At 38.5% G+C, this 25,763-nt stretch overlaps 1 protein-coding gene across 1 annotated transcript in view; it reads right to left on the reverse strand.

Moving 5' to 3' along the window:
- Positions 1–25,763, reverse strand: part of galnt2 (UDP-N-acetyl-alpha-D-galactosamine:polypeptide N-acetylgalactosaminyltransferase 2) — a 181,643-nt gene that overhangs the window by 72,761 nt on the left and 83,119 nt on the right. Inside the window, exons 3-6 of the mRNA XM_088334829.1 lie at positions 19,993–20,146; positions 14,255–14,353; positions 14,097–14,164; positions 34–99 (exon numbers count right to left, since the gene is read on the reverse strand). Coding sequence (XP_088190955.1) covers positions 34–99; positions 14,097–14,164; positions 14,255–14,353; positions 19,993–20,146 — 387 coding nt within the window. The remainder of the gene's footprint in view (positions 1–33; positions 100–14,096; positions 14,165–14,254; positions 14,354–19,992; positions 20,147–25,763) is intronic.

The raw sequence follows: 25,763 nt of genomic DNA on the forward strand, positions 1-25,763 counted from the left end.
TAAATGAAAACAATTATCTCTTCCTCTAATTACCTTCTCTTCGGTCATTTCTTAGAACGCGAACTTTCTCAATCTTGCCCAGCAGAGCGCCGTCCTCCGCTGCAAGACAACACACAAAAATACTTTTCAAACGCGGGAGTGCAATCACGAGAGCAGCTGTTTCAGCATGGGCGTTTGCGCAAAATTATATATGTATATATACATATATACATATGTCAATTGCTAAATCATTTAGATGGGATCTCCAATGTGGTTTCCCCTACGGACAGATGAGGTGCCCACAGACCTGGTCTTAAAATAGCTCACCAGTGCTGGGTCATTGTCATTTTCTAGTATATATATATATATATATATATATATATATATACATTTGTTTTTTTTTATTAGTTGACTGGGTCTATTTAACTCTATTTTTTAATAATTTGCCTGGTAATAACATAGTGACAACAAAGTGATAACATGCTTAGATGATATTTTAGAAAATCAATTAAAGAAATTAAAATGCATGGGCTTCATTGAACAAAAACATCCATTCAAGTACTGTGTTGATAATTTTTTTAAGCAACTAATTCAAAAAGATGTACAGTAAGACCTCGGTTATAGCGGTTAATGGGGACCAAAACCACCCGCGATAAGTGAAAATCAGCGAAGTAGCGGCGCACCTTCCAAAAAAAAAAAAAATCTCATCTCATCTCATTATCTTCACCGCTTTACGACAGGGTTTTTATTTGCGCCGCACCGTGGTTGCCGTTCGGTCGCTCCCGCAAGCGAGCCCCTAACCCGCGGCGCGGGTACTTTTGGGCGCGATACGCACGACACCGCGACAAGCCAAACGGGTCGGGCGCTTGACAAGCCGAGCGGGTCGGGCGCTTGACAAGCCGAGCGGGGATTCCCCAATTACGGGGTCCCGCGCACGTCCGCCACCTTTCACCCGCCGCGCGCGGACGGCCGCCTGTCGTCGTGCTGCGCTACTGGGGTCGTCGAACGATCACGCCCGCCGCCTTTTCTTGCGTTGCACCGTGTGACACCGCGTCTGCCAAACTCGTGACCCCCGCCGCATTTTGTAGAATATGATCGCGCTTTATTGTTTGAATAAACACGTTATATAGACTACGATCGCTTAATTTTTTTAATTAGCTCGCTTTATTGTTTCAATATGCGTTGTATATAGAATACAATTGCTTTTGTTGGAAGCGCAGCACAATGCGCGTTCACGCGAGGTGGGGGGGGGGGGGGGGGGGGGGGGGTTATTTTACACAGGAGTCGGATTTGGGCACAACACCGGCCGCCTTATCCCGCGTCCGCTGACGGTCCGCCGAAAAAAACTGCAAAAAGTTAAAATCTGCGAAGTAGCGACGCCCCTAATAAAAAAAAAATAATAAAAAAATAATATATACAGACCACGAAGCTCTGAAGCCGCGAACGTCGAACCGCGAAGTAGCGAGGTCCTACTGTAAACCCTTTTTTATTATTATTATTAAACAAACATAAGTATTCATGTTTTATTGATTTACTTTACAGGAAATACAATAAACTAAATTCCAATGTATGGGTTTTATAAAGTAAATGAGCAAAAAAATATGCAGTTCTTTTTTTTAACTAGCTCTGTTCCTACCTTTTAACTATTTAGCAAGCTATCTAGATAGGTAAATTTTATTTTAAATTTTGGCCTCCTGTCTAAATAGCCATGTAGTTTTTAGCTTTTTATTCGTCTATGTAGTTGGATTTTTACTCTTTTAGCTAGCTCCCTTTCAGTTTTCTTTTACCCGTTTACCTCTCTAGCCAACTATTAAGCTACTTTGTTAGCTATTTAACAAGCCATTCTGTCATGATTACTGATGCGGTGCACCTGTGGCTTCCCCGTTGGCGCCAACAGCCACGGACCCTGATTGGCTGTTGGACTCTTAAAACTCTTCTCTTCCTGAAAAAAACCCGTCAGATCGTCTGCGAACCTATGCTCCCAGCTAGGCAAGCTTTTGTGACTCTCCGACTCTATCCTGCTCTGTTTTCTGTCTGATTCCCGTTGCCGACCTTTTTTCTGGACCTGTTTATGTTTTTGCTCCCCCGCCCCGGCCAGCGACCTGTTTTTCTCGCTGACAACGACTCCCTTCGCTCGACATGTAAGTGCCACTTCCGCGTTCCTGCTATCATGTTTTTGATGGGCTAGTCTGACATTAGGGCAGGTTTTGCTGTGTTCCTTGGTTTGTTTATTCCCAGACGGATTTGCGCTTATTGCCGTTGCCATTGTCGCTTTCAGTTGTTGGTTCCTGGTTAGCCTGGCTGCTCACTGCGTGTTTTTTGGTCAGCCAGCCTTGTGTTTATTAAGATGCTGAACTGCACAGAGTCGGGCCTTGTTTCGAGGCGTTAATGATATCCTCCTGGCCAATCACACTGGAGACTTTGTGCTTCGTTCTTCTGGAGCTAGCTGCAGCATTCAATATAGTAACCGCCAGGTGAGGACCAGGTGAGCTTTAATGATAGTTTGGCAGGTGGAGAGTTTTTCTGTTTTCTTTAAATTACAGAGTCCTATTTTCGTCTCCGTTCCAGTCCTCAAAATCTATTCTTATGTCCCGTACTCCTTGTGGTTATTACCACTCATTTTCAGTTGCAGTATTTGGGTTACAAACGAAAAGCACACATCCACACAACTAAATATTTTCTCCAATTTGCGCAAAGTAGGAATGATATACCGTATAAACATAAGTGACCATTTTATTAAATTGAGTATTTGTGTAACTTATTTGATAGGTTGGTCGTTTTGATTGTAACATTTCTCATAATTCACTGTGTGAATATAACTTGTTTTTATATTCTTAAATATAAAAACAATCTTTCACACACACACATATGAAGTAACGTTTCAATAATCAGTCTAATTGCATCTTTTGTACATTTATCAGTCTTGTACTCTTTTATTTTGAAGTCGCATTTCCGGTGTATTTTTCTGTATCCTGTGTGAAAGAAGTAACCTAGACACACGGGGGGGGGGGGGGGGGGGGGGGGGGTCTAAGTGTGGCCGGGGCACTCGGCCGAGGTGGTGGCAAAAAAGGGCACCCAAGACAATATATTGTAAATACCAAAACTAAAAAAAAGTTTGTGACGATTCGGATGAACTGGAAGAACCCGCGCAGGGGGAAGGGTAAGAGCAGAAGACTCACCCTCAAACAATGGGTCGTAAAAAAATAAAATAAAATAAAAAATTAAAAAAATACGGGCCTTTCTGTACAGGAAAACTTACCAAAAGTTAATTAAATAAACTACACAGCTTCAGATAGTGTACACTAACTAAATTAGAATAAATTAAGCGAATTTTGTGGGCTCTTTGTCGGTATATGTTCAATGTTGTGAAATGTTTGTGCATCTATCCTATATCCTCTTTCTTCTTGTCTATGTGTTTGTTTGCGCTGGCTTTTAATCGGCCCACGTAACTTAGACGTAACTTCAACGTAACAGAAAAGAAACAAAAAATAGAAAAATACGAAGGAAAATCGTCAAACGGGAGAGCGCTCCTGAACTTAGAAAAGAAAAAAAAAAGGATCGTCGCATCTGAAGTGTTCTTTAATCGAGAAAAACGTTTTTTTTTAAGAGTAAAACCGTTTAAAATATGTTGTATTTGGGGTGGAACCGAGAGCACATCTCGTTAGGAATCGAAAACGTTCTTTTTTGGAAAATCGGCGTTTCACGTGAACAGTGCAACATAATGGCCGCGGGTCTATCGGGTTCCTCCAAAAATATTTTTTCGGTCCAAATTTTTTTGTTTTTTCAATTGGAAAACAATAAATACAGGAGTGGAAAGTTTAGAAAACTTATGTTTGAGTTATTTTAGATGCGTTAAATGAAGTTAATGCCAGAATAACACTTAGAAAAGATACAATAACAAAATTTTTTACATTAAATAGGTGAAGCTTAAATAGTCGATTTCATTGGTTTGAAAAAAAAAGCTAAAATTAAGTGAGATGCTTATACGTCAATTTTCCATTAAACTGGTAAGCTAAAAAGCCAGTGTTAGAAGGTGCAGAAGGAAAAAATGTTATGTTGAGAATGAATTGTTGGCAAAGCAGGTAGGGGAGTTACAAATACAGAAAGATGAGAGTCGGTAGCAGAAAGTAAAAAGGGGAATCGAAAGTAAATCATTAAGGAGAAGAGCAAGGAGAATACAAATAAGAAAATGAAGAAATGTAAAAGGGAAAAGTTAATTAAATGAAAATAATTCGTTGAAAATTGGCTAAGTACGAAAAACAACAAATTATAAAGTTTTTGGAGTTCCTCGTGGTCTGGAAAAACACTATATAAATGCAAACCATTTATAATAGAATAGAATATACCTTTACTGACATAGTTACAAAATGGGTTAACACATTGTGACTGACAATGAAATTTGGCATAAAACTCCATCTTCAAAGTGAGGTAAAGGAACAGAGAAGATAAGGTTATAGTTATATTTAATACAATATTTACACAAAAATAATTGCATGTAAGATGATACATACAATTGAGGTTTGTGTAATATGCATTTGGTAAAGAATAGTCATCGTAGTGCAAAAAAGTTGTCAGCTTTGTGCAAAACATATGACGGTATTTTTATAGATAAACTATAAAAATAAACGAAAATTATTTAAAGGATGAAAATCTAATTGAAGGCAAATGAACATAGACATAACATATTGTTTTGCTTTAGAACAAGAAATGAGATGGCAAAGTATTACAATAATATAAATTCTACCACAAAAATACTATAGTAATACTATACAGACACTACACTATTTCGTTGCCACAATAAGAAATATTATAGACTACAGAAATATTACTAGGGAACTATTGTGAAAATACCACAAAGGAGCTAAGGTAAAATTTGATTTTACAGTAAAAGTGTTGCACTAACTCTGCTTTATAAGTTTTAGAGATTTGGTAACCCCCCATGGCTCACCAAGGAGGAAACGGAATGTGGAACGGTGAGGAAAAGTAGCACTAATAACGATGATGAAGATATTACATGGGATGAACAATGGTAAGTGAAAAAACAATTTTGATTATATTAAAGGAACATGTCAACACAAAGGGCGTTACAGGTGAGAACCAGAAAAGGTTTTGTGTTCATATGCGGCCGGTATGAACCATAACCATGATAGGTAAATCTCATCTCATCAGCTGCACCGCTTGTCCTCAGTGGGGTAGTAGGAATGCTGGAGTCCATCACAGCGATCATCGAGCAGTGTTTGGAGGACACCCTGAACTGGTTGCAAGCCAATTGCAGGGCACACAAAAATAGACATTTCACTCACTCATTCACACTTAGGGACAATTTGAAGACACACACACAGGAGGTTCCCAGGTCCTTAGTAATATGCCGCACACGTGCTGGCCACTGCGCCGTCGTGCTACATACACATATGACATATATATATATATATATATATATATATATATATATATATGAAACAATTTTAAAACTGACCTATCAATAATGATAATGTGGTAGATGTAAAAGAATAGGTTTATAGAGATATTGTAGTGTACGGAGTTTATTTTGCCCCTAAGGGATTTTGAATTCCGTCTACTAGCTTGCTAAAAGTTTTATAGATCTAGGCAGAGATCTATGAACCTGTGGTGTCGTGTAATACACTCTCCTTCCTGCGGTGTCGCTGTATACTAATGCGCAGCCTTGTACTTGTGCTTGAGAACTACCGAAGAAGAAGTTAAGTAAACACTCTATGAATGTACCGTCCGTGCCTGTCTCTGAATCCGACTGCAACCCTACTACATACACAACATATTGGCGACGAGGATGACTTGGATCGGAATCTCACAATCCCTTGCTTTGCTTGAAACCCCGGGTGTGCCTACGATGTTGTACACCACGTGGATTCAGATGTTCGAAAATTACCTGCTAGCATTGACTGCTAACGAAATGCCAGACGAACGAAAACGCGCACTACTGCTGCACTGTTTAGGCACAGAAGGGCAGAGAATTTTTCTTTCCCTTGCCAACACTGGCACTTCTTACAAATCCGCCTGTGATGCGCTAGAAAATTTCTTTGTACCATCAATGTCAGATGCTAATGCTATTGCTCCTGTGCACGTGCCTGACGTTCCTGTGAAGCTTGTGCAACAAAGAGATAAAAGGAATCAGAGCAGTATGCATACACAGCGTTTGAGAGATAAAAGGAATCAACACAAAACCTGCTACCGTTGTGGCTCCAACTCTCATCTAGCAAATGACCCCAAATGCCCTGCTAAAAATGCAAAATGCAACCCATGTGAAAAAATTGGACATTTTAGTAAAGTGTGCCGCAGCGCAATTCCTACTCAATCAGTAAGAGAAGTTACTGTCCCAGAACTTACTGTGTGTCATGTAGCCCCTGCAGCTGCAGTCCCAAGGCGCCTTACGTGTACAGTTGCTCTCCATGCGAATGATGAACAGTCTATTACTACTGACCTGCTTGTGGACACTGGTTCAGCAGTCTCAATTCTGCCAGAGAGAATTTACAGACAATCATTCATGCACTTGCCTTTCTCAAAGCCTACTGTACATGACCTACATGAAGAAGCCAATTCCAGTGTTGGGCTGTCTTCAACTTACTGCTACATACTGCAACCAGAGTGCACATACTAACTTCTACATAGTTCCTGACGGTACTCCACTAGTGGGAATGGACCTGTTCACTGCACTTCGCCTTCACATACAAGATGGGCAGATTACAACACCTGCTGCATCGGAGATGAGTCACTCTGTCAACACTACAAATGCTTTAGGCGTTGCTACAGGTTTTCTACACAAAGTTAAAGTGCGTGCAGACGTCCCTCCAGTCCAGCAAAAGCTACGCAGACTCCCATATGCCATGCATGACAAGGTGTCGGAGGAGCTGACGAAACTGGAAAATGATGGCATCATGGAGATGGTGGCTGCTGTGTCTCCTGATTTTTCTGCAGTCACTGCTGATGAGCTCTCCAGTGCATGTGAGGAATGTCCAGTGCTACAGAAGGTGCGACATTACATGCAGAAGGGATGGCCTCGTACTGCAAAAGGCCTTGACCCCCTCATCGTGCCATACTTCCGTGTGCAAAATGAACTTGCCTTGCAGAACAGTGTCATTGTGCGTGGCACTCATCGTGTTGTGATACCACAACAGCTACAGGAAAAAATGATCCAACTTGCTCATGCTACACACCAAGGGATCGTCCGCACAAAACAAAGACTGAGAGACTTGTACTGGTGGCCTGGAATGGATTCTCACGTTGAGCTCGCCATCAAATCATGCACCACCTGCTTGCAGCATGACAAAACCGCAACCACACGTACTGCACCATTACAGCCTGTGCCTACCCCAACTGCTGCCTGGGAAAAGGTTGCTGTGGACATTGTTGGTCCTATTCACTCTGCGCCAGCTGATTGCCGCTTCGCCATCACCCTCATTGACTATTACAGCCGATGGCCTGAGATTGCCTTCTGCTCAAATGTTACTTCTGCCTCTGTTATGACTTTTCTTTCCATTGTGTTTAGCAGAGAAGGTAATCCACAGGAAATTGTTACTGACAATGGCCCTCAGTTCGTGTCGACTGAGTTTGAAGCATTCCTTAGTGACAGAAACATCACACACCGTCGCAGCTCTGTGTACTACCCACAAGCCAACGGTGAAATTGAGAGTTTCAACAGAGTCTTCAAGGACTGTCTACAAACAGCTAACATCGAAGGTAAACCACTGAAAACCTTCTTCACTGAGTTTTTACAGTCTTACAGAGCCACACCACATGCCGTGACTTTAGTATCCCCCGCTGAACTTTTGCATACAAAGCTTCACATCACAGGTCTTCACTCCATGCGTCCTACTGCTGACAAAGGCAACATGCTACAAAACATACAAAACAAACAACGGAAGTCCAAACGATACACCGACAAACGTCGCGGTGCAAAATCACCCAGCTTCCAGATTGGCTCTGCGGTTCGCATCCGCAAACCTGGAATCATTGCGAAAGGACACTCAAGGTTCACCAAGCCACTGACAGTGGTAGCCCAAAAGGGTACAGCCACTTATCTGCTGTCTGATGGAAAGGTGTGGAATGCTTTCCACCTTGCCCATTCTTCCACCTGTGCTGCTGCTTCAGCGCGACAGCCTCCTGATAATGATGCTTGCCTCCTGCCAAGCGACCAAGTTGCTGAGCCACCTGAACCTGAAACTGTAACTGTGCCCTCACCACATCCCTCTCCTAGTGCACCGAGAATACGACATGCTCCTGCATGGCTTCAAGATTATGTGACTTAAAAAAAAAAATACAGAAAGACATGATGAATGTTCATTGTTAAAAAAAATTGTCATGTTTGTTTATGATGTGATCTTCATACAGTCTGCTTAAGTTTACAAGGTTTACACACTTTGCTTACCGATATTGACAGTATAGTTACTTACATTATTGCTTACCTTTGATAAATATTTACCTCTAATCTGGTAATGAATATTGAAATGTATGTTTTCTATAAGCTCATACTTACCCAAGAGTTATTGCGTATTTTAGATTAATGCTACTGTTGTGTCCTATTCTAACAAAAAGGGAATATGTGGTGTCGTGTAATACACTCCCCTTCCTGCGGTGTCGCTGTATACTAATGCGCAGCCTTGTACTTGTGCTTGAGAACTACCAAAGAAGAAGTTAAGTAAACACTCTATGAATGTACCGTCCGTGCCTGTCTCTGAATCCGACTGCAACCCTACTACATACACAACAGAACCCTAAAATTTAGTGATACAAAGATCGAAGTTATGAATCAGTGACAAATATAATAGATATCTGCGTATTCATTCAGTTTTGATCATCGAATTATTAATTTATTTTCTACATTTAATTGTTGATGGTAATGGCGAATGACCACAGGCTTGTCTTTTTCCATTTTTCTACTTTCTGTACTTCCTTCTTTCCTTAACAACTTAGTACAACATAATTCGTGATATCAATCATCAAAGCAAATGAGCCGTTTAAAAGCAAGCTCTCTTTGAAGGATTGAACAAGGAAACAAAAAAAGCCACTTGTCTAATAAAAAAAGACTAACTTAACCTTCGCTCGACAAGAATTACCACCGACAATGACGTAATCTCAAAGCGACGAGATCTCGTTAGCTAAGATCGACGTGCAGAAAAATAGGAATTCATACCGCAAAACCAAAATAACGATGAAAAGCTTGCAATGCGTTAAATCTTTGTTAAAAAATAAACTAAATGATAATGACAACTTAAAGGGAAAAAAAGTTGCGTCCCCAGCATAAATGATGCGTCTAGGACACAGGTACGTGGGGAAATGAAAACACTGAGTGTATAATACAAGATAATTATACAGAATAGTTTTAAAAGAAAGAATATTTGAGTAACCAAACTAATCATTTCTCATTGAATATGCGAATAGCAAAAGGGTAATAACTTTAAGACGTGTAGTTTTGCTCCTGATAAAGCAAGGACGAGTAAAGCAAAGAAGACGACTGGAAACCGTCCATAATTTTAGTGTCCATCTTCTCGTTTGTAAATGGACAAATTCAAAAGAGGCGTAATATGTAAAAAAAATATTTCCTTAGTTGTTCTCATATTCAATAATAGATTACTCTCAATAAAATAATGCAGGTCATTTGAACCAAGACAACGAGAAACAGATTGATCGATCCTGGAAAGGATTATAGGAATTAAAAATAACGGATTAATAGATTTCGAGACATATCATGATAATTTAAAAATATAACTGCATGGGAAATAAATGGATAAAAATTATTTAAACTAATATAATGTCTACTAGTACTTAAATTTAGAGAAAAATTTAAGACATTGAATAATCCGGCTAATTTACTAAAACATCCCAGTACGTAAACACGATAAAATTAACGAAACTGAATTCCACAAAAGACTCTTTTCTTTTTGAAAGTCAATGCACTTTCCAAACGACATATCAATCTGTCAAAAAGAGGTCATGAAAAAAAAAATATTTGCTGTGAGGGGGACCACAGTTGAGAACAAAGACATCAGTCATCCATTATCTGCGCCGCTTATCAACAGCGAGGCCAAGGGGGTGATGGAGCACATCCCAGCTGCTTTTCAGACAGCTAACAGGAGATTCCTGCACTCATTGTCAGTGGAACTGACAAAAAAGACAATAAAGTATTTTCGTGTTTGACATGGACACATTTTGAATAAGTATTTTTGATGGGCCAAAAGCAACATTCAAATGGTGAATGTAATGTGGAATACGCAAATCAAAGACTAAAACACAACCACATTCAAGAATACGTTTGCTTGAAGTTATAAAGAGTCTTGTTAATACAAAGTGTATGTGTACGCGAGGAAGATTGATAAATTTATCTTGCAAAATTATAAATGCTATCTTATTTCACTTGTATTCATAAATAGTGAACATAGGTTTTAACTCAGGGGGGAAGTTTTGAGACATTCAGGAAAAATAAAAGTTAAAACCTAGTTTTGTCCGCAATTGATGAAAAATTGTCTTCTGAATAAGCTCTCCATATAACTGTTCTTTGAAATTCAAATTACAAAATTTGGACGGATAGAAAAATATTACACAAAAGAAATGTAATATAACAAAATTAAAATGTTTGTCAAATTGATTAACAATAATCAATTAGAATAACCATTCACCATTAGATTATCGCCCACATTGAGAACATTTTTCGATGGTATTTTTCTTTTTTGGCAAAATAATTCACTTTGAGCGTGAATTACCTGCTTTCCTTGCAAAATACTGTTATTTTGAACAAATTTACTTACTGAAAAGATAATACATCGGTTATGATTTTTACAAAAGGCAAAACAAAGAGTGAATCATAACAATAAAAACGTGTATTCTTGGGCTAAATTGATAATTTAACAATCTACCCTGGTCTGCCTCGAGGGGAATGGCCAACAGCAAGATAACACATTGAAAATCAAAAGAAAATGCAAATAAAAAGTGCATACAATTTTTTTTTTCGAATATGATCAATCCACAAAAGAGAAAACACTCAGTAAATGATTCTGACAAAGATAATGGTTAAACTGATTCAGTGACTGGATTTAGTGAAAAAGCAAAATTTGATATTTTGAACTAACAATTTAAAAAATAAATTGTTTGTCTTCGAGGGAGTTTTGGGATATAATGCTCAAAATGTATATGGCAACTTATAGTGGGGATTTTAATAAACATAGATTAAGAATTAACATAAAAATAAACATAATTTAAGAAAATATACGAATCTATAAATGAATTTGTTTTTTTGAGCCACAAAAGGTGTCTCAAAAGGGGGGAGATAAATTATGGTTAACATAAACCATTAAAAAAAAAAAATGCTTCCCTAAATATTCATTTCTACGGTATTCATTTAAGCTTTTCTCATCCATACAGGAGATGGTGACCCCTGCTGACCAGATGACGGAGTTCTGTCAGCCCAGGGAGCTTCAAACTTAACTTTTCTTCAGCTTTTCTCATCCATACAGGAGATGGTGACCCCTGCTGACCAGATGACGTAGTTCTGTCAGCCCGGTGAGCTTCAAACTTAACTTTTCTTCACCAGGGCAGCGATCAGGACTCCTGCCATCAGCTGTGTCTCCTACACACGTCCGCCCCGGGGCAGGAGGCTGTTGTCATCTCAGGGAAGAAGTTAGCTCGCCAGATCCGAAAAGAGGTGCAGTCCAATGTGGACAACCGGATGGTGTCACCTCATCTACAAGCAACACATCATCACGCCAGGAGGCGTGGGGGTGTCTAACTGTGGCCATGCTCATGAAAAACAGCATCAAAAGCTGCCAATGATGTCCTAATCTATTCTCCCGAAAGAATAGGTATCGCACTCCACAATGATAACTAGAAAACTGGTGGTCATAAAAGTACCAATATAAGACTCCTAAAAAACTGTGGGAAGAAAGGAGTTTTGGTTGAATTTCTGCTATTGTTTTGTTGAAAACTTTGGACTTTGCGGACTGCTTTGTTACATTGGTATCAGTTCCCACACATTACACAATTTACATGGACTTAGACAACGTTGTCTAAAAGGACTTATCCCTACCAGCTAAAGGGAAAACCCCCCCCATTGCACACACGAAGATCCGAGCGGGTAAGGCTAGACGAGCCCCCGTTTACATCGTCGTCGGCAGGCGACCTACGAGGTAACCCAGGCTCGGATTAGGCCCTGTGGAGACCAACGCGCAGGCAGGGTTCTTTTTTTTTATTTGTTTTGGTTTTTGTTCGTTTTATCTGTGATTCTTATAGTTAACCATCGCTCATTACTACTACGTTTGCTAGTATAAGAAACACTCTCGACCTCATGGAAACGAGGTGGGAGGAGGAGAATTTTTTCCTTTACGAAGGTTTTTCGCCCCTCCACGAAGCTACCAACCTGTTGGATTTCTTAATGATGTACAAACTTGAAACCTCTGGTATTGTTTTCTTCGGAATGATAGGTTGGTCGTTTTGGTTGTAACATTTCTCAGAATTCCCTGTGTGAATATAACTTGTTTTTATATTCCTAAATAGAAAAACAATCTTTCACACACACACACAAACACACATGAAGTAACGTTTCAATAATCAGTCTAATTGCATCTTTTGTACGTTTATCAGTCTTGTACTCTTATTTTGAAGTCGCATTTTCGGTGTATTTTTCTGTATCCTGTGTGAAAGAAGTTAACAAGAGACAGTGTGGCCGGGGCACTCGGCCGAGGTGGTGGCCCGATGGGCCACCGGACAGAGCTATTAAATTTATTTACCTTAATGCTTGTTTTTATTTGAGTAATTCTGCCAACATAGAGTTTATATAAGTTTTTAACTTTATCATATTATAAATCATTTTTGGAGCCTTTGATCTGTCACAAAAGCAAAGGACGTGATGTCATCGCCACAAAGATTGTTTTTCAATAAAAATGTAAAAGCCACCATTGATGCAGAGTATTGTACGATGTAATATTTAACATTTTGAGAACGTCAAATTTTTCCTGGTGATTTAAGATCTAGTATTAGTATTGGCACACAGCCACACAACCAGTACTATCTGTTTTATGTGTGTCGGAGCAAACTCCTACCCCAAAAAAACGGCCTGGAGAGGGAAGGATGTTACCAGTTGTGTACTTGCCCAAGTCACACCACAGAAAGTGGTACTCTACGACCCAGGTGGTTAAGAGAGCCGTGAATAAGAACCGTAAACTCTGCCCTATAGTATTGTGTTCCAAAGAGTAAAGACTTGGGAAGTCTACCATTTTCATTGCATTCGTTTTTAATTCGTTAAAGAGATGCACAGAGAAGAAAAAGACGCACGCACGCACTTAAATGATCACAGCAGCACAGCAGATAAATGTCTCTTTGCTTCTATTCAAGTTTTAAGATATCAACATTTTAAAATGAATCCAGCCAACATCAGCAGACAAATGTTTCTTTTTGTCAAGTTCTTAGGCTTTGAAAACAAAGACTGGTAAAAGGAAGTATGTAATTAAATAAACATGCAGTTTATTATAGAAACTGTAAAAACAAAATAAAAAAACAATTGCAAATATTAAGCTATGGTAACATGACATCAACTTGAATATTATCTTGTAGACCAAAATTGTTTTGCCTGGTGGGTCATACAAATATTCAAACTTGTACATCATGTCTTTGAATGCTGGTTTGTCAACAGTTTTGAACGGCAGCATTTCAGTAGTCATACTAAATGCTAGCGGTCGCCATTTTACAATCGTGTTTGTCTTCCGTGACTCGTGTGTAAACTTCACATAAAATCCAATTGACAAGCTGCCACCCCGAGATTGTTTTCCGTTCTCCATTTGACTAGTTCGGCGAACTGTACATAGTGCCTGGACTCCTAATATTAGGCTTGAAATAAGGACATTGTTACTTTATGAAATTAACCGGTTAATTCCCAAAATGTGTGAAAGATTTTTGATTGTTAAAACAATCTTTTGATGCAGCTTTAGCAGGCTTCCTAAATTGCATTCACTCTTCTAGGGCTCAAATCAGCAAGTAGACACCCTTCGCTTTGCCCCTTTATTAATTCTATTCTGTTTGAGGCAAGGCAAAGAATCAATCACTGAATAATGCTATGCCCATCGCATAAGAGCATTGTGATCTCGGGCAATTCTTACCATTATCACTGTAGTCATCAACCAAAATGATCTCTTTGACAAAGTGAGCTGGACTTTTCTTCAAGACACTGTAGTAAAAGAAAGAAAAACACAAAAACATCAGGGTCCGCATAGTTACATTTGCTTCCATAAAACACGAACAAAAAGCATTCAGGTACCTGACAACAGTACGCAGCAGAGCGGATCTGGCTTCATTGTGGAAGGTGATGATCACACTCGAGGCTGGCAGATCTGTCTTCCATTGCTTGTGTCTGCAACTGTACACATATGTGCACAATAACAAACAAATAATGTCACGTGGGGATGCCCCAGTAGAGAAAATGAACAAGGTTCAGAACATTCGCACTAAAGTGCATATACACCTGTTTTACTTTACAGGACTTGGGATTGGGTTAGACCAAACACATTCTAAGAGAGGAGCATTACCTTATTGGCAGCCACCTCTCAACACATCTGATCTGATTAAAAATCTGACATAAAAGAGACACACACCACCACTTTTGATTGGCGCGTGCAGTACCGAAAGTAAAAGAGCAGTAAATGGATTTTAATGTCTGTGTGTGCGTCTGTTTTATCCCTTTCACGGCATCATTACGTCACACGAGAAAACAGGTAATTTAGTCAATCTAAAATTAACATTGCCTCAATATTCACAGAAACAGAAGATTGCATGGATATGAGTCATTATAATAAAATTCTATTTGGATTGGACAGGGTTCAAACACTTACAAGCACTTTCAGGGCCAATTTTTCCAGTACTGTACCTTCAAACAAAGAAATCCCAGCGCCGATCAGAAGAATATTTTTTGTTGACTTTGATTATTAAAATAGAATCGCTATCTCAAGTCTACTGCATGGTGCTATTTTGAGGTGCTATTTTGAGGTTTCTATCAGTGATCTACAATCTTTTTGTGTCAATGGATGATTGCTGGGATGGGCTCCAGCACCCCCGCGACCCTACTGAGGATAAGCGGTGCAGCTAATAAGATGAGAGATGAGGCCTGCTATAACCTGACAGGAATTCTGCCAATCCGTCTCAACAAAGCACGCTTGGCTATGTCACACTTGTTTATAAACAAAGATGGGCTCCATAGGTGATGGTTAATAATAAAGTTCATCAATACAGAAGAAAAAAAAAGAAAGAAAAAGAAAGTACAGTGTGGAAAGGGATCGGCACCACCACTTGTCCAAGACACACCACAGGAAATGGTGCCCCTACAAGCCTAGTGTTTAACGGATACACCCAGTATTTTTAGGGGCAGGAATAAATACAGCGGTACCTCTACTTACAAATGTCCTTACACACGAAAGTTTTGGATTACAAAGTATCTGGATGGGAAAATATTGCCTCTAGTTACAAAGGCGTTTCAGGATACAACAAAAATATAGTACGCGCTGCCATTCGCCACTCCCAGAGTTCTACCTGGTAAACTGTTGCATATGCCTGAATAGCGGCTTGCTCTCAGTCTCCCCTTCCCGCTCTGTAGTCAGTCTACTATATGGTACCTACCACTAGGAAGAGATTTCATTCACAATGGACCCCACAAAACACACGAAGAAAAGTGGACAAGGAAAAAAGAAGAGGAAGAGACTTTTTCTGGCCACTGAAAAAAACCCAAGAGATAATAGAAACGAATGAAAACACACACCGCTGTGCAGGAGTTCAGAGATGAGTATCATTCTATCAGCCCAAATTAAAGACATTTTGGCAAACATCCACAAAAGTTTGGAATTTGTGGAAAAGTACCACCTAGAAAGTGTTGACAGGTCTATCACTCACGATGATGACGTTTGCCAGTCGCATTTTTGACGTATTGTCAAAAGTAGGCAAAAGCAGACGTCATTGGATCAATTTTTCAAAAACCCAAGGCAAAAAACAGTGTTGAAAAACAGTTAACAAATAGGCCAGTTAATAGGTGCAATCCCCATGGCGTTATCTTTCAATCTACAGTGAACCTTTACCCATGGGCTCAACCTTTTCCTTGAAAGACAAGATAGGCTTACATATGATGATTGAATAACAAAAAAGAAAACAAACCGAAAATAAGACCAAGGCAGCGTCAGAAATACTCCAATGCCTCAAAATGGATCAGTCCATTTTATTCCTAGCACTGCTCTGGAGCTAGGGTCCAAATGAAACTAGCCCAAATCAGGCTTTCCACAAGAGAAGCTCTGGTTAAAACATTTCACAGTTGCCAAATACATTTTTAAAATTTGCTTTACAAAATAAGAAAAAACATAAAAAATTCATTTTAACCTATAAATTAATTAACATGAAGAATTTAAATGATTTTGTTATTTGCAGGGGCTTTACTTACATTTAAGGGACAATGTGTATTATATGACCATTAGATATTGCTATATTGTGTAGTGCAACCAAAAACATGTGCAAGGAAGAATACAAACTATGGATACTCAAAGTGACCACCGGGGTCTTACAAAATTCTATGGGAAACACTGCCCACTATGAGTAAGTACTCACAAAACAACTAGCACAGAAAGTGCACTTTTCTTTTAAAATTGAAAATCGCATCAAAGTCCCGGTCTGAAAAAAATCGTAGTTTGGTTCTTTTACAAAATCCTGCAGCCCTGGTGGAGACTGATTAATTTGCTCTCATGACATGTGGTTCTCAAACAGGACTAGAGGTAAGATCGGGCCCAAAAAAAGCACCCGAGCCCGACGCAGGCCCGAGGGGTATTAAACCCGACCCGGACCGAGCCCGACTAATTAACTGGATTTGCTGGCCCGGCCCGAGGGGGCCCGAAATTACATATTTTATTTATAAGGAGGGGTGATTTATGATAACAAATTAAACTCTGCCTTTTGTTACAACATCTAGGCCTAAGTTAAATAAAACTGTATAAACATTTACATCTTTTATATTTCTGTGTCTGCACTGCAGATGTTACATTAAGCGACAATCTGTCATTGACGGGTTTTTTTTTTTGAGGTAGCGAAAACATTTAAGGGCGTCCGTCATTTTGACGACTGGATCATTGGGCCATAATCCACAGCAGCAGTAGTAGTACGTCCTTAAGATTTTAGCGCGGCACTATCATTGAGGGGGTGTTGACGAGTTGTGCCCTTTTCCGACTCCTATGCAAATCCCCCCCCCCCCCCCCTGATCGTATTCTATATAAAACGCTTATTAAAACAATAAAGCGAGCTAATTATAATAATTGGGAGATCCTAGTCTATATAACGCGTTTATTTAAACAATAAAGCGTGATTTTATTCTGCAAATTGCGTTTTTTAACGCGGATGAAAATGTCACCAACGTCAATGTACGCTTCCGACAAAAGCGATCGTATTCTATATAAAACGCTTATTAAAACTCTTACCAGAGTGCGTTTTCCTCGTCAGTTCTCCTCTCTTGAGTTTATCCTTAACTTCTTGTTGGTCCGACTCCATATCGGGGATACCAGGCCAAAATCACGCGAATTTGCGGAGGGGAAGATTATTAAGAGGACAGCATTCACGTCACGTCACGTGCACAGAGCATGCTCTGGCTCCGTTAAAAGCAATTACAGCTCCTTCTCCGTTTTATCCAAATTATTTATTTTATAACAAGTATTCCTTGGTCTAGTATCCATACATAGTTTAAGTATATATTTTTAATGAACATATATTTATAATTATTAATTAATTTAAAAAAAAAAAAAAAAAAAAAAAAAAAAAAAAAAAAGCAGGACCGAACCCGACCCGACCGTATGACTGACATTTCAGGCCCGACCCGGCCCGAAATTGCCTCGGGTTCGGGTTCGGGTTCGGGCTCGGGCCATGAATCTTAGCTCTAAACAGGACTGCCAACATTTTTCAATTTGTGAGCTTTGTTGGGATTTTCAATGATTTTTACACTTTTTGTTTTAAGTTATTCTAAGTCCTGTAGTTTGTATTGACATTTGTATTTATTTATTTGTTGTAAAAGAAAATAATGATAAAAAAAAAAAAAAAAAAAATCAGGGGTTTATGTACATTTATACGAGTTGCTGCTAAGCCTCATTTTATTTCCTGCACTGTTAGTTTTTGGCTCAAGCGAACAAATAGTCATGTTAGTTTTGTTGTAATTCTAATTTATTTAATGTAAACGGTTTCATAGATATAAAGTTTTTTTTTATAACTAATATTCTAGTTTCTTTTTGCATTATTACAATTTTTTTTACCCCAATTTTTAACCTTTTACAGCGAATGAATATAGTCTCCAAATATCAGCTATCAAACTCATCTGAATACTAACAATCTGCATCAGTCATGAAAAACCCATATCGGTCTATCCCTACTTCCCATGCTATTTTATGATTTATTATAAGTCTGATGCCACTGAACAATCTGACGGATTGTAGACAAAACATATTCATAAATGGCTGAGTTATCATACCTTAAGTTCACGTTCAAAAGATGTACACTGACATAGATTGTGTCACCAAAAAATGCATGCCATGAGGGTTAATGAGCACTAAGCAAGCTCGGCATCACAAGGAAAATGTTACAAATGAAGCACAATTGGACAGGAAAGCAGAGAAACAATAAAACATGTTAATCCTTCTGTTGTAATGGAACGTCTTTGAGGAGCATGATCAAAGCAAATGGGTTTTGCCTTCAGTGAGACAACAGGAGGACTAAAGGGGGAAATTATGTGTTTAAAGTTAAATGGCACAACTAACATCTGTCCGTGGAGAAAATCGCGGCAAAGCTAGGAAACAAAATGGATGAGTACTTTTAATCTGAGAGTAAAAGTGCACCAACAAGACCACACCAAAAGCAGAAGAGTGACTATAAGTGCTCAGTGCCCTACTAACCAATTGACACGCAATACAACACTAACATGGTAGAGCGCTCGTCTTGGGATCAAGAGATTGCGGGTTCGATTCCCGGCTCCTCCGTGTCATATGTTGAAGTCTCCTTGGGCAAGACACTGAATCCCTAATGCCCCCAATAAGCAGGTCGGCGCCTTGCATGGCTGCATGGCCGCTATTGGTGTGTGAGTGTGATTGTGAATGGGTAAGTGTGAACAAAAAATACGTAAATACTCCTTTTTCTCAGGAGGGTATGCGAGTGTGAATAGTTGCTTGTCTAAATTTGGTACAAAAACGCATACACCATTGTTTAAAAGGTAGTATTTTTTGGGGGGTTTATCAGTACAACTATTCGCATTATTACCCTTGAATTTATTAAGAATCTCATCCTGATGCAACAAAAATATTTAAGTTGATTATTTAAATTTTCTGTTCAATGTTTTTCTTTAACAATCACCAAAAGATATTATGCATTTATGAGGCTTGCTACTGTTTTTAATCACAAAAACAGAGCAGGACTACGTAGATATATTTTGTATACTGTAGTGTATGGAGTACCCTATGTTCCCTTGATTTACTAACAAGAGGTCTAGGGTATAAACTGTCTTTAGTCAAAATAGGTTTTGATAGAATAAAAATCCAAATCAGATAAGCAGTACAAAATAGGAGTAAAAAATAATTCCAGCAAACCAAAAAACTGCAAAGCAGACTGTGGCCCAGCATGTTCTCTTTTTAAGTCTTTTTGGGAAACCTGGACGTTTAGTTTTATTAAGTATAGTCAATATTAAACTATGTATTTACACAAATGACCGCCTTCCTCTATTATTAGGATTTGATTTTCCATTATAGGGGTGAAAAAACGGTCTCAGTACAGCATTTTTTGGGCTGCGTGCAACTTCCTGGTGTCATTTGACAGACCAATGCAATAGACGCCGTTTTACATCAGATCTTATCAGTGTAAAACAAATTTGTTAACCAGGCATGCACAATGCAGTTGCATATGGTAAAATGTTCAAAGGTGAACTGCAGTGCTTGAACAAAAGCTAAAGCTTAGAGTTTGCATTTGTGTACATTGGCCGTGACAAAGGACAATACATACTGGTCATGTCTGGTATCTGGTACAGCTCTATCCATTCTGAGTTTATCACTCTCCACCTGGTTGAACTTGTTTCTGGCGTATGGGTCTTGACCCGGTCGGACCACAGTGGCGCCAACATACAGATCTTGTTCGAAGTCCTGCCAGCGGACCTTACCTGGACAGAGAAGGGAACAGTAAGGACCAAAATAGGGTAGACCAGGGGTGTATATTAAATAGATCACGATATACTGATGGACCGCAGTAACAAATTGGCGAACCAAAAATGTGGGCATTAAAAGTTGTAATTTATTACAATTATTAATAAGTATTTAATGATTACGAGTTCAAATTAAATGTAATATTTACATTTGTGTATCATAAAATGTTTGGCAATGGGGTTTATCAAAATGCCTTACAAATCATTAAAAGAAAAGTTATTTCATTTACTTTTCAAAGCCCAGGTGAGTAATATTTGACCACTAGAGGGCACTGTTATCTAACGTGAACAAAAAGTAGTGCCACAACTGGCAACTACACAGCAGATAAACATGGCTAAGACTTAAGTAAAATAAATACCATTTCTCGACCTCTGACTTTTTATAACAATTAATATTGGTATGATAGTTCATGTATTTTTGCCTAATATTCAAATCAAAATTTTGTTTTTTTACTGAATGAATGTTTTCTGTAACCTTTAGGAGATCATCCACTAGATATTACACACTATCCCTTTAAGAATGTGTTGGAATTTTAACCACTAATGTAAGTACATTATTTGCCGCAATTGAGTACAGAGTATTTTATTTTTCCCAATTATTCGATCTGCAGTACCGTGTTACCTTTTAGCGCAAGAGTATCTTTGGATAAAAACACTTATTACAAATTTCGACTATTGTATTACATTTTCAATTCGAAACATACTTGATTTACTCAGACGTGCATTGAAAAATATTGTGAGCATTAATTCCACTAATTGGGACACTTTTTTAAATGCTGGACAGCTCTTGAGTCTTGATTTTTTTTTGGGTGGGTAGATCATTTTGACTTGCTCATTTTGTAAGTAGCTGACTGCTGAAAAGGAGAGTACCCATGAAGTTGACCTATTTTTCCTAATCTAGCATTATTATTGATCAATTGCCATATTAAAATGGCGGCACCCTCTGTTGGCTGCGGCTGCATCGGCTCGCTACAACGGGTCAGGTGTATCGACATTTCGTTCTGTGTACATTGTTACAAAGAATGACAATACAAAGGAAATTATTATTATTATTATTATTATTATTATTATTAGAGACGGAATGAATTGGAAAACTGTGTTTTATGCCCAAATTGGGACTGGGAATAAATGACACACACTTCTACTGAATCAAACAATTCCATCAAATCATAAAGCCTTTACACATTTGGAATTCATACAATAGGATGAGAATGGGGATTACGTTTCAGTTGAAATACAAAATGCTAGCAATGAGGTTTATGCAAATACACTTCACTGCTGTCTTTGAAAAAAAACTGTCAAAACCTTCATGAAAGTCTCAACCATGTAAACACGGGGAGTAGAACAAACACTAAAACGCAGATTGTTAATGTGTGCATTGGGAAATCCACAAACAATCAAAAATGACTTACCCCAGTTACCAAGATCCCTAACAAAGGTTTTATTTCCCAGTTAATCCTGACCACTGAAACGCACTCGAATAAGACCATAGCTAATTAGCGGAACACCACTGCAATGGTTATGACTTGTTTGAAACGTATGGCAGGGTGAGATTATTCCATCCGTTAATGGAGGCGAGTGTGTGCAGTGCTAACCGCAGACAAAGAGAGAGGAGAAGGCTGACAAAGATGAAAGGCTACAACCGAAACGCGCGGATGTTTCTAACTTGACAGTATGTGATTGCATCTTGAATGTTTACTAGATGTTGCTCGCAGTATTTACCGTGAAAGTAGAAAACGACACACTTGAAAACAACATGGTATCCTAACTGATGATGAGTCTCTATGGCAGCTATTTCATGTTTTCACATGAACTGTACTTTTGTTTTTATGCTTTATGTCCACCTGGATGAAAGTCTTAGTTTTTCCCTTAGTTGCTTATGTGTGAAAGTCTTAGTTTTTCCCTTACTTGCTTATGTGTGTATAAAATGGCTTCAAAAGAAACAACTACTATTACCCAAAAACATTTTTCCCCAGCACTAGTGCACGTTAAACATAACCAACATCACATCCAGCAACAGCTTACAACAGGCTTTATTGTTTAAAATAATAAACAGCCTCCCTTCCAAATGCTTTTTTTGTTGTTGACTTAAAAAATGTTGAATATATAAAAGATTCAAATTGTGTTTTACTTTTTTTGAGATATGAATATATTCTAATTTATCTTTCCAGTGTTGTTCATGGATGTGTTTGACGATTTGCTTAAAAAACGGAAAAAAAAAAACTGAAAACACTGTTTAGTTTATTTATTCTTGTATTTTGTAATATATTTGCTGTTGCACTGAAAAGTCAATATTTTAAATTGGCACATTTATTGTGTCACACAGGTATTCCAGTTGCTTGACTTTTAAGTTATCGTGTATAAAACGGTTCAAAGTTTAAACGAATTTTTTTGTTGTGTGGTTGTGAGAAAGTTCTAACAATCTGAAATCATTTGAAAGAGCAACATAAAATGAATAAAAAAGGTTATTTGATTCACTGTATAGGAATGCTGAAGAAATGAAATGAGCAGTATAGAATTTTTTTGTGGTCCTTTGCCTGGGATAGTTTTAAGTTAATTGAGAAATCCATGTAATCCGAGAGGGAGTGGGGCAATATCTTTGACTGTGAGCAAAGCTCCGGATGACAGCTGCATGACAATACGCTCAGCTATGCCTTTTTAATCTTTGGAGTTTATGTGGTTGGAAACAGTGGATAGAGAAGCAATTTGTTTTGCTCACACATTGCAAAGGAATTCTAATCATTGCACCGCCAAATGACTCTCTGTTTTATAAACGTCATAGACGCAAACAGATATGTGACACTGAACAAAAAGTATTTCAATGTGGGTTCTCCGTTAACCACTAGGGTTGTCGGGAAAACATTTCCTGTCGTGTGTCTTGGGTAAGTATAGCCTGGTGGCGCCCATCCCTTAAAGGGCCAACAAATGTTTCCACCCTCATGACCATATTATTAGAAAAAGAAATAATTTGGTATGTGATAACACTGTGGGCAGCACGGCGGCGCAGTGGTTAGCGCTTGTGCGGCACAGTTCATGTCATGGGAACCTGTCGTGGGTTCAAATCCAGCTCCAGACTTCCTGTGCGGAGTTTGTATGTTCTCCCCGTGCTTGCGTGGGTTTCCTCCGGGCACTCCGGTTTCCTCCCACGTTCCAAAAACATGCATTTCAGGTGAATTGGCCGGTCCAAATTGTCCCTAGGTGTGAATGAGCAAATGAGTTGTTTGTCCCTGTGTGCCCTGCGATTGGCAGGCAACCAGTTCAGGGTGTCCCCTGCCCACTGCCCAGAGATGGCTGGGATGGGCTCCAGCCCCCCGCGACCCTAATGAGGATAAGCGGTACGGCTGATGAGATGAGATGAGATGAGATAACACTGTGTAGTAAATATTAACTGAACTTTCAGACACAACCGGAATAAATTTGTTTTCATTTTTTTCTCTGTAAAACCACAAGTACAGAGAGAACCCAACAAGACACGAATCTTGTTCCTATTCCTGGATTTAATGAACATATGTGTTACACGGTTACAGCCTCTGTCAGGAATCGAACAGGGTTCCTACAGCTTAAGGCAAGTTAAATTTGAGACTTTTTAAGACTATGTAATGCCCTTTGAAGTCAAATTTAAGTCCAAGTCAACAAAGAACACAACTAAAACAAAAAAAATTAAAAATAAAAAGAGACCAAATTATTGAGAGACAATTTTAAACAAATGTTTGTTTATTTTATTAGCATCACACTTTGGTTTGGTTGAAAACTTCCCGTCTAAAAAACAATAAAAGAAAGGATGTTTGCAGTATATCATGGATCCTCAGTCAAAACTGACAAATAACTACTAATTCCATAAAACTTTTCTGCTACATTCATAAAGCATTTTTATCATGATGCAAGAAAAATAACTTTTTTATCAAATCTTTTTAGGTCAAACAAATATAACACTCATTAATGTGTTAACATTTTTAAGACCTTCAAAAATTAGATTTAAGACATTACATGGCCATCTAAGGCCTTTACGTAAAATAATAAATTGAATGTGTTTTAAGACTTTTCAATGATCCGCTGGAACTCTGTTGATAGATTTTTTTCCCCATGAGTTAGGGGTTTGTAGTCTATTTGATTTAGTAATTCAAAGTGCATAAGTCATTAAGAGTGGTGCATAAAACCAGCAAAGGATCTTAGAAAAGGACTTTTCAGCCAACTATGAAACTTAGTTGCATTGGCTAACCGCGACTCTGAAATAATTATTTCGGTGCGTGCGAGTAAAAACAAAACTCAGGTCACGCTACTCGAGTGTAATAGATTCCCTGTGCAGTTCATTTTGAACACAGTTTATTGAAGTCAACATATCCCCCGATTCCACACACTGTCACAAGGACGTACCAAAATCCTGTTCCGTGCAACAAAATAAAAGAGGAGTAGCAGCAGTGCTACCAGTGAAAAAGTAAATGTTAAGACCCGCCTGAGAAAACACTAACCAACCACAGTGCACGTCAAAGTACATCACTTGGGAGAAATTGGATCCTAATTTACTTAAAAGGTGGAAACCAGCACAATACGTCTGTAATGTCATGTTACCTTGTTGGGCTATACGCACATCAGTTAAAAAAAGCTTCCTGGAGTCTGGACAAGATGGAAGCAAAATGAGAATATACTTCTATTCAGCAATTTAAAGAGTGGGGTAAATACAATAACATTCAGAAATTAAAACAATGGTGGAATTAGTTGGCACTTGGTTTATGCCAGGCCACGTGAATCAACATTTCTCAGTGTTCATTTTACCTCTGAAAAGTGATGGGTCCCGGGGACTCGCATGCTCAAAAATCTATGGGTCCCAACAAAGATCTATGGGTCCCCAAAATTTAGTGTTATCGAGGTTGAAATTGTAAATCGTTGACAAATATATAATATAAATCTATATATTCATTCAGTTTTAATCATCACGGTTAATTGGTAATACAAAGCAATTATCACTTCAGATTTTTCAGTTCACAAAAATATTGTACATTATACAAATTAATATTGCTGAAATATTGGTCTATATATTCATGCAGTTTTAATCATCACAGTTAATTGGTAATACATAGCAGTTATCACTTCAGATTTTTCAGTCCATATATTTTTCGTGGTTTGCTGTCCCACCACAGTTGTAATGCCTTCTCAAGGTCTAATCCATTATCATCCTCCTCATAGCATCACCAGGAATATAATTTAGTCCATTTTGGCAAAAAAGTCCCTTTCTTGCTAGAAGTATTCTTTTGTTTTTTTTCTTTCGTCGAATCGTTTGCTTCAACACATGTGTTTTCCTTGCCTCCGCGATCTTCCGAAGAATTCCTCCGCCGTTTTTTCGTGCCGGAATTATTGCCATTGTTATCACTTTCTGCATTATGTTTCGACCTTTTACTGACACTGAATAAATTACCAATTTTGTGTTGATTGTCCCCTAATACTAACCTTTTTTTCGGAGGCATACTCATACCCGTCAACCTCCACGGCTCCATGCCCTTACAAATTGTCGTATTTTCCCTTACAAAATACAAAAAAATCTTACACCATATTTTTTTTTTCAAACGTGTTTATTTAA

The sequence above is a fragment of the Urocampus carinirostris genome, chromosome 4, assembly GCF_059441175.1.
Source record: "Urocampus carinirostris isolate Australia breed hairy pipefish chromosome 4, RoL_Ucar_1.0, whole genome shotgun sequence".
Classification (NCBI taxonomy): Eukaryota; Metazoa; Chordata; class Actinopteri; order Syngnathiformes; family Syngnathidae; genus Urocampus; species Urocampus carinirostris.